The 9,932-nt window shown below is 39.9% G+C and overlaps 1 protein-coding gene across 7 annotated transcripts in view; it reads left to right on the plus strand.

The window, feature by feature from the left end:
- Positions 1–9,512, plus strand: part of TRDN (triadin) — a 225,288-nt gene extending 215,776 nt beyond the window's left edge. For 6 of the 7 annotated variants that reach the window (XM_059842181.1, XM_059842185.1, XM_059842183.1 and 3 more), the window contains one exon: positions 7,079–9,512. In XM_059842181.1, coding sequence (XP_059698164.1) covers positions 7,079–8,565 — 1,487 coding nt within the window. In that variant the 3' untranslated portion in view covers positions 8,566–9,512. Of the gene's footprint in view, positions 1–1,331; positions 4,011–7,078 lie in introns of those variants that run through there. The other variant, XM_059842187.1, reaches the window with a different exon arrangement.
- Positions 9,513–9,932: the final 420 nt, after the last annotated feature.

Raw genomic sequence — 9,932 nt, forward strand, 5'->3', positions numbered from 1 at the left:
AACTTTCTAGTTCTGCCCAAGTGTGTACATAGAAAGGTCAGTGGTGGAGGACTCAGCACATTCACCCAGTCCATGGCTTGTCAAGCCTCACAGGAGAACCTTGGTCTGACACATTTGGGCTGTGAACTCTAATCAGGGGAGTTGCTTTATCTCTGTTTTCTAAAAAAAGCTGAGATCCATCTCACAGAGAAACAGAAACACTGAGAATTTGGGGGGGAAAAATACATTCTAAGACTTAGTAAAAAAGCAGTAAGTCATTAGATCCAGAAGGATCTCATTTCCAAATTTATTTTAAAGTGGGATTTTAGACAAAGAAGACTTGACCTTTGCATAAGTCAGGCAAGAAAACCACAGAGGATAATACAACCAGGTGGAATATACCAGCATTTCTGACACACTGCTCTGTTTTCCACCATTTAATGGGACTTGGAAGTCAATAAATAAACCCCAGTTTATAATACAGGGAGCCCTAGAGTCCATCTCAGTTTAGAATTGTCACAGGGAACAACTAATTTTTTTTTCTTTTTTTAAGAAATGGGATAACCAGCAGGGGAAAGAAAAAGTCATCAGAAAATCATCTGAATGAAAACTGACTTGTTTCCCATGCCAATATTCCTCCAGCCATTTTCCCAAACACCTAACTGATTAATAGTTGTCTTTTAATTCTTGTCAATGTTAAACTCGCAGTGCAAAACTCAGCTTTTCAAGCAAATTATATCAATTCCATCTGTGCTGAAGCATGTGCTTTTGAGAGCTTTTAAAACACAATGGAAAGTATGACTACACACATAGCACTCAAAAACTAAAAGGGAGAAAACATCCATGACTGTGAAAGTTCAGAAAATAGGCGCAGTCATTTATGATCCCTTTATTCACAATAAAAGATAATTCACCTGAAGGCTAATAAAAAAGATATGAGTTAGATATGAATTAAATATGAGTCTTTCTGGAACTCTTCAATGTATCTGAAAGTCACGGTGAAATATAAAAACCAGAAAATATATGTGTGAGTTTTGGGGGCTTGCATTCAGTTATCCCAAAATGCAAGTATTCTGGGAGAAGTAGGACTACAACTCTGAGAAAAATTATGTATTTAAATGTGAAATTTTCCATGATTTCTCATCTTGTGCTACAAGATCTCTCATTGAGCTTTTTAGCTAAAATCTTGTTGATATGGGAAACCTGGCTTATGATCACAATAGAGATTTGTGATGTTATAACTGACTTAATGGGAATGAAATCATACAGGTGTTTTCAAAAGAACATGGAATAGACTCATGGCCCCAGTTTGGAAACCATAAACATTAATCATCTCTTCCTTGTTTTCCTAGCTCCTGTCCGCTACTTTCAATGTGTCTTCCTAAATGGACCTAATGGATTTGGGCTGCAATTTCCTATTAATTCCCCTTCAAACAAGGAAGAAAAGACTCACTCAAAGACTTCCAAGAGAAAGACAAGGAAACCGGGGCAGTAGAGAGACTGAGTCCTGTGATCACTGACATTTTGCACTTTATCTTTTCTGCTGAGGTCCACAGTAGCTACAGTGGTACTTGTCATTGCAGGAACGTGATCCACTTGCACGCGTGTACCTGGAACTGTTTCCATGGGGCAGCGGCAGAACAAGCAGTAATGAACGGTGTTTAACAAAGATAGAAATGAAAAAGCGCCCAGTTTCTCATGGGAAGGCTGCAATGCTAACAAGGCATTGATGTGACTGTGTGTGTGAGCATGTGCGTGTGTTTTCATGCCTCTTTCGCTCTTGTTTTTCTTTACCTACATGCTCAGCATTGAAGTGAGTCTGTTTTCCATTTAATCTTATCTAAGGAGTGAAAGGTTGAATGTAGCTCTTATATCAGCAAGATTGCAAGACTAGCTGCAATCCTAAACCATTTCTTCTTAATGTTCAATCAAATTGCTGACAGGAAAATGCCTCAGTAAGTCATGAAAATGTGCTCTGTGACTGGTGCTATTTTTATGTCTCATTGACCAGTGTAGCCTGAAGCTCACACTTACTCGGAGCAGCTCAATGCACTATCAGTAAGTTGACTCCACAAGTCATGTTAATGATGAATATTTCTATTTAATCTGAAACTTAAATGGACTGTTTGCCCTGCCTATTGGTGAAATATAAGCTCTTCTCTTCATAAGACCCTAAGTGAGAAGAGAAAGTGAAACCACATGGCAAAGGTTAGGAAAACCACTGTTTTACCGACGTGGAGGTTCGGAGAAACAAATGAAGTAATTATAGTGCTTCCACTTTTCTTCTGTGGCTAAATCAGATTGTTTTGCAGCAAAAGCCATGTAAATGAACAATATAACAGCCAACAATTTGCTATTAGCTTAAGCCAGATGAAAAACTAGGATGTGAGATGCCATTCACAAAACTAAAGCAACCCAAATTTGCAGTAATTATGTGAATTCGATGCTTTCTCAGATCAGTGAACAAAAACAAAAACCAAAACCAAACCCAAACAATCAAAGAATCATGAAAAAAATGAAACATAAACACACGAAATAATCTAGGTATCTCTTTTTACTAGATGAAAGGAAAGAACTTCCTCACAGCACACTGCTGTAAATGGCTTACAGAAGAACTGAAAGTAGATGTGCTTGTCCTCAACCCTCTTTTGTGCATCTATGAAGAAATAAAGAATTTTTTGCCCTAACAAAGAGACAAGATGGCATTTGATCCATTTAAAGGCACATGAATGAAAATTGGCATCTCACCAGTCTATGTCTGGCAATGTAAATAGTGCCTTTTTGCAAGCTGCTATTGTTTGCATTTCCTTACTATATTTTTTGCATTTAATCTGGGAAATATACAGCAGTGACCTTAGTTATGTAGTTGCCTGCTGAAGCAACATGATCCTCTTTGTGCAAACCCACTACTTGTAGAGTCTGAACAAGCCAAAAACTGTATATCACTTTTTTATTTTTAGTATAGACTGAGATAGCATTGGCCTCCTCCCTCTTACACTCTCCTTCCCCATCCATCTTTCTTTAATCAAATAATTGACTCATGTGAGTTTTAGACAACTGATTCTTTGACAGATTACTGCCATTCAGAAAGCTTTGCTGTTACACTGCTGGGTCCAGTTGGTGTTTTCTGATTACTGGTCATGGCCTTACATTAACTGGATCCTTGGTCTTAATGTGCTCTGATATTGCACAGGTCATGAGCTGCAAAAACTGTCATTGCAACAAGCAGTTTAGGCAGTGGTGACCAGAAGGAGGTAGAAACAGGTCCTGCTCTAGAAGTAGCTATTCCCATGTAGAACACACCACAGACATGAGTGTTCATGGTGAATGTCCCCACAGACCCCTGTGAGATATGCTCTGGAGATAGCACTGCCAACAGAGAATTTTGATGGTAGAATTATGATTTTCAATTTGCTTTTGGTGTCTCTTTTTATATTTCCAGCAACTTTTTGCTTCCCAATTTGTGATTTTGTATATAATATGATGGATGTTATTGCCCTAGGTTTTTACTGTGAAAGCTGTCTTAAAAATGAAATTTTAACTTTCTGAAAAATCAGTTTATTCAAGATTTTATCTAATGCAAGCAATCAGGACAGAAAAATTATATACTATAAAGTTGTTTTTTTTCATCTTCTTTTGGATTTTTTTTTCATTATAGTTAGCCTTAATCCTTCCTTCCCATCTGAGATGGGAGATAACAAGAATTTGTTCTGGATCTCATTTCCATATTGTTTCAATTAGGAATGTTGCAATGCTAGATATCTGAAAGCTTTGGAAATATAGACAGTAAATATATTTGCATAAGTGATGTAAAATCAGTAATTTATTTTTGTTTCCTAATCTATGTCACTGCTTGGAAAAACAGAAAAAACAGGTCCACTTTCAGAGGGGCAAGTGTTTTTCTCTTTAAATTCACCTGGAAACTTTAAAAAATTTCCTGGTTTGCATGGCTTTACTCAAATTAGCCTGAAATATTGCACAAACTTATGCTGATTGTTATATATTTTGGAAAATAAAAAATATAAACCCTGCTTCAGTGGCTGTGATATGTTCTGTGAATTCAAAAGTGCAGGACATGGGTTTTTACATATGCAAGCTTTAGAAACCTTGTGATTATAAAGATGCTGGAAAAATTACTAATCCAGCATTTTTCATTTTTGTATTTACTCCTAATAGGCTTTTAGCAATACTCAGACAGCTTTTTTACACACTTTATTGATTTCACTCTGACATATGGAAAGCTAAATGGTTGCTGCAGTCATTCATGGTTGGACTTCATCTACACCAAAAAATTTATGTTCATCAAAGTGCTTATTTATGTATAATACAACTGCACAACCAGTACAGACAAAACTGTGATCTCCAAAGACAAGTTTATAGTTCAGACAATTAGGAAAATGGCCACCAAGAAACTGTGAGTGCAACAAATAGTGAAATTCCCAACTCCCACACCACACAGGAACTATGGCTTGCCTATGTCAGCAATGGTTAAGGCAGATGATCTGGTGTGGGAAAGAGACTACAGCCTGGATGTGACAGAGCTGCAGCTGCTCAGCTCTGCCCTGGGGTTCAAGAGTCCTTTGACCCGCAGAGTTTGGTGAGCAGGGCAAAGGACACCCCACATGAGGTGTGTCACTCAGCAGTTTGCCTGCATAATTTTTCTCTGAGGTGCTAAAATCCTGATCAAGTCAACAGGAGTGGTGAATTTCCAGCAAGACCAGTGAGACAAGTTTTACACTGCTGCCTGACCCAGAGCTGGTGCAGTCCTCAGACCCCATTCCCAGCCCTCAGTCCCTGTTCAGTTTCACACTTCTACCTATGTCACAGCTGGAGTCCAGTTTTGTCCATTTTAAAATCTTCCAGCAAAACTGAGCTATTCTCAGTGGCTCATTTCTATTGCACCAGTGAGTGATGGAGTGCTCAGAAAGTCTGACTTAGGTCTTCTTTAGTGATTAATTGTGCTGGAGCACAGCAGTGCAGGTGCCCAGGTGCTGGTGGGGGCTGCAGGGTGACCTCTGTGAGGAGCAGCCCTGGGCTGGACACGGCCGGTTCCAGAGGGCTGCAGGGCACCCAGCTCAGGGCACAGCTGAGCCCTGCTGCCATGATGGCAATGCCTCGGGGAAAGCATTTGTAAGGAAGCTGTGGAAATGCCACAGAGAAAGAAAGGAGGACAAAATGAGTGAGAAGAAGAAGGTGGAGCACCAACACCAGAAGATGAGGAGGAAGAGGAGCTGCTCCACACCAGAGCAGAGATTTCCCTACAGCCTGTGCAACATCCATGCTAGAGCAGGCTGAAAGTCTGAGAAGGACAAAGAAGTGAAGAGGATCCACCATGGGCCAGCCATTACTGACAGAGATGTATGTGAAGGAGTGACTTTAAGCTTGAGAAAGGGGGAGGAAAGATGTTAATTTAATGTTTGCCTTTCTGTTTCCCACTATCCAAATCATGAAACCTTACATTTTTGTGAGCTTATTTTCCCCGATTCTTCTTTGTTCACAGCAGTAATTAGTAAACAATCTGCCAGTCCTTAGGTCAACCCGTGAGCCTCCTCGTTCTTTTTCTTCCTATTTTCTCTTCCTGAGGGCAGGAGTGAGCAGCTGGGTGGAGGTTTGGCTGTTAACCAAGGCTGGCCCACCACAGCTGATTGTTATACAGACCCTTTACATTAAAAGTCAACAAAATGCTATTTGACACATGCTTCGGGTCACCACTTAGAACACAAGACAGAACATATGTAAATTGTACATTGCCACAAAAATTTATTCCACCAATCCCCAACTCTAGAACTTCACAGCTGGATTTTTTTATATACAGCAACGGACTGCTTATTGTAGTCTTGTTTAGATGCCAAATTCTCTGTGATAAAAACCCTGGGACAACATAATAGAAGTGCAGTAAGCACTTCTCTAAGCACTAGAGTTTTTGAGAGATGTCTTTATCTGCTAGGACACAGACACTCAGGAGAGCAGCTGAAACACTTTTCCCTTTCCTATCTTAAAACTTTTCTTCCACCTCTCAGATTAGTAAGAAATGAGAGCCTTACCCCCTTAGGGAGAACACTGGTCATTTAAGCTGCTTTGAACTTAGACAGTCAGCATCTGACTGCCCTCAGTTACATACCATTGGCAGCACTTCTTTCCAGGGACTGAAGATTTTGGAAGCCAAGAAAATAAATTAAAAGTTTTACATGAATAGTAGTGTTGAAAGTGCAGATGTGAGGCGCTGGTAATTGATAAAATAAAAGGAAACAAAAAATGCTTTATGAGGGTTCCTAGGCAGGAACCACATATAAAAGTAGTATTTGCTAAATATTCATCTTCAGGGAGGTGATATTTCTGCCACCCTTTTAGTTCTTCAGAAGGAAGAAATACAAAGGCAATTGCACGTATGAAACATGCTTTATTTATACACCTGAAAAGGTCACTAGATCTCTAGCTTGCATACTATCCATTTACCCTGAATTAAGTTCTCCAGAAATTCCCAATTAGCCAAGTACATAAGGAGTCATATTATTCACCTATGGGCAAAACAGAGTACACCTCCCAGTGCTGAATTCTTAGTCATTTGATTGAACAATGAAATAACATAACATTTTTTGGGGTTTTCTCTTGGTTTATGGATTTTTGTGTATGCATGTCTTTTGTGATTCACACTCTACACAATCATTTGTTCTGAAGTCTTCACATCTCAACGACTGGGTTAGTTATTGTTGTAAATACTTCTCATACTGAAGCAGTGTTTTATTCAGTTTTCAGTTTTGTCTTTTATTATGATAGAGATTAGTAAAAATTTTAGAATACTTTTTGTTTTGCCTGGTCCAAAAACCTAGCAATTCATTCAGTAATGCTTCCTTTGGGAAAAGAATTGTAAAAATTGCACTTACCAGATACCACTTTTATTACTCAGCTCTTTTACCAATATTCACTAGATAAAATTTCTTTATAACTTTGAGTCTTTTTCTTTGGCTGAATTGCTTATTCTCAAAGGGAAAAATATGTTCCTGCTCAAATAGTTGCCCCTGTGTTCCCTTTGGCTTGATCCTTGCTCTGAATTAAGAATAACTTAAGTTGTTCCATTTTTCTTCTCCACCCATTGCAGGAAAAGACCGAGTTCAAAACCGTTTAAGGAACCTGAAGGTGTACAAGTCCATGGGACCTGACAAGATACAACCATGGGTACTGAAAGAACTGGCTGAGGAAGTGGCTATGCCACTATCCAACATATTTGAGAAGTCATGGCAATCTGGTGGAGTTCCCACTGACTGGAAAAGGGGAAACATAGTACCTATTTTTAAAAAGGGAGATAAGGAAGAACCAGGGAATGACGGGTCAGTCAGTCTCCCACCAGTGTCTGGTAAGATCATGGAGCAGCTCCTTCTGGAAACTCTGCAAAGGCACAAGGAAAATAATGAGATGATTGGTAACAGCCAACATGGCATCACTGAAGTCAAATCATGCCTGAAAAATTTCTTGGCCTTCTATGACAGGGTTACAGCAGTGGTGGACGAGGGAAGGGCAACAGGCATCATCTCCCTGGACTTGAACAAAGGCACTGTCCCACATGACATCTATGTCTCTAAAATGGAGAGACGTGGATCTGATGAGTGGGCTACTGGGTGGATAAAGAATTGGCTGGATGATCATGCTCAAAGTGTTGAAGTCAGTGGTGCTGTGTCCAAATGGAAAGCAGTGCCAAGTGGTGTTCCCCAGGGGTCGGTGTTTGGACTGGTGCTTTTTAACATCTTTATTGGTGAGATGGAAAGTGGGTTTCAGTGCACCCTCAGTGAGTTCACTGATGACAACCAGGTGTGTGATGCAGTCAACACGCTGGAGGGAAGGAATAACACCCAGAGGGACCTTGTCAGGCTTGAGAGGTGGGCCCAGGTCATCCTGATGAAGTTCAACAATGCCAAGTGTGAGGTCCTGCACCTGGTTTGGCGCAGTCCCAAAGACAGCTTTAGGCTGGGCAGAGAATGGAAAGAGACTAGCACTGGGGAGAAGGACGTAGGATTGCTGGTACATGAAAAGCTTGATATGACTCAGCAGTGTGTGCTAGAAGTGAAAAAAGCTGTCTGTATCCTGGGCTGCATCAAAAGCAGTGTGGCCAGCCCATCGAAGGAGGTGATTCTCTCCCTGTACTCTGCTCTGGTGAGACCCCAGCTGGAGTACTGTGTTCTGGACTGGGAACCCGAGCACAAGAAAGATGTAGGCATGTTGGAGCAAGTCCAGGAGGGAGTCATTAAGCTGAGCACAGGGCTGGAGCACATCTCCTATGAAGACAGGCTGAGAGAGATGGGGCAGTTCAGCCTGGAGAAGAGAAAGCTTCGGGGATACCTAATAACAGTCTTCCAGTACCTGAAGGGAGCCTGCAAGAGAGCTAAAGGAGGACTTTTCACAGCAGCATGTAGTGACAGAGAGAGCGGCTTTAAGCTGAAGGAGGTTGGGTTTAGTGTAGATATTAGAGAGAAAGTTTTTACTGTGAGAGTGGTAAGGCTCTGGAATAGGTTACCCAGAGAGGTTGTGGACTCTCCATCCTTGGAGGTGTTCAAGGCCAGGTTGGGCAGGACTTTGAGATACCTGGTCTAGTGGAAGGTGTCCCTGCACATGGAAGGAGGGTTGGAACTAGATTATCTTTAAGGTCCCTTCCAACACTAACCATTCTATCATTCTGAAATTCTAAAGGATACTCTGCCAACAGGCAAACTTCTTCCCAGATTTGATTTTACCTGAAATGTTCCATTAATTTCAGAATACTGAATGGTAATAAGCATGCCCATGGTCTTAAGACTTTGGGGTTTGTCTCAGTCACCAATAAAATTGTATTAGATAGTATGGCTGGTGGCTGAATCTGCAAACCACTGAGTTTGGGTAGTAGCAGAGGTAATAAGAAATTTCTTCCTGTTAAGTGTGATATTTGCTTTCATAATTCTAATTTTTTTTTCACTAAATTTTGCTCAGAAATTAATTTGTTTTCCTATTAATCCCATATTGAGCTCCAGATAGAAGAAAAAGCAATCTTTTTAAAAACTGAATCACGAAACTGAAAAATTTTAATTATGGTAAAGAGTAATAGAAGCACTTACTTCACTTGCTTTTTTTAATTCTAAAGAGAGGTATTACAAAATGGAGGTCTTCTTGGTTTTGAACCTGCCAAAGAAATGGGAAAATAAAGCTGCTACCATTAATACTCCAGGCATACTTTCCAGCTGAATGACAAAGATATGTATGCACATTTATTGTGCAACCCAGCTCCTGTGGAGTTTCTTTTCCTTCAGAAAAGAAACAATGAAAAGGAGAAGTCTTGAGTACCATGCTGTTAAATTAGGGCTTAGAAGAAGCATTTCAGTGAAGAAAAGGAAGAAAAGGCAACACGAAGACAGCTTGATGAGAACCTTCCATGCACCTCTCTAATCTGCCTCTTCCTGCCAAAGTCATACAGCCAGCCTTCCCCAAAACAGCTGAGTCTCCTTTGCTTTGATGTGAATATGTGTAAGTCTGCCTTGAGAAAACCTGAATAAATCACTACTGCTTGATGGCTTTTTTTGGGTGTGAAAGTCAATACAATGTTCTGTGTCTTACACATAGAAGTGATTACATAGGTACACTAGCATACCTACATTTCAACTGAAATGATGACATGTTCTCTGATAAATCAAACTTGTAAACTAGAACAAGGAGCTGGAGTGATGAGTCAGATAACACTAAGAATTCTTTTTAATTCACAAAAAAAAAAAGTAAAGAAAAGTCAAAGATAAAAACTAAAATACCCATTTTTCTAAGATTTTAAACCCCTTACTGTTTAAATCATAAAAATCATCCTCCTTTTTAGTTTATTGTCAAGAGTGTTTTTTCCTGTTAATGCCTTGCCAAGTGATTTATCATCTCTGGGCAGATGTAATAGAAGTTAATATGTTCCTATAGATTATAGGGACATTTGGATCCAGCTCCGAATT

This window comes from Haemorhous mexicanus, chromosome 3, assembly GCF_027477595.1.
Source record: "Haemorhous mexicanus isolate bHaeMex1 chromosome 3, bHaeMex1.pri, whole genome shotgun sequence".
Taxonomy (NCBI): domain Eukaryota; kingdom Metazoa; phylum Chordata; class Aves; order Passeriformes; family Fringillidae; genus Haemorhous; species Haemorhous mexicanus.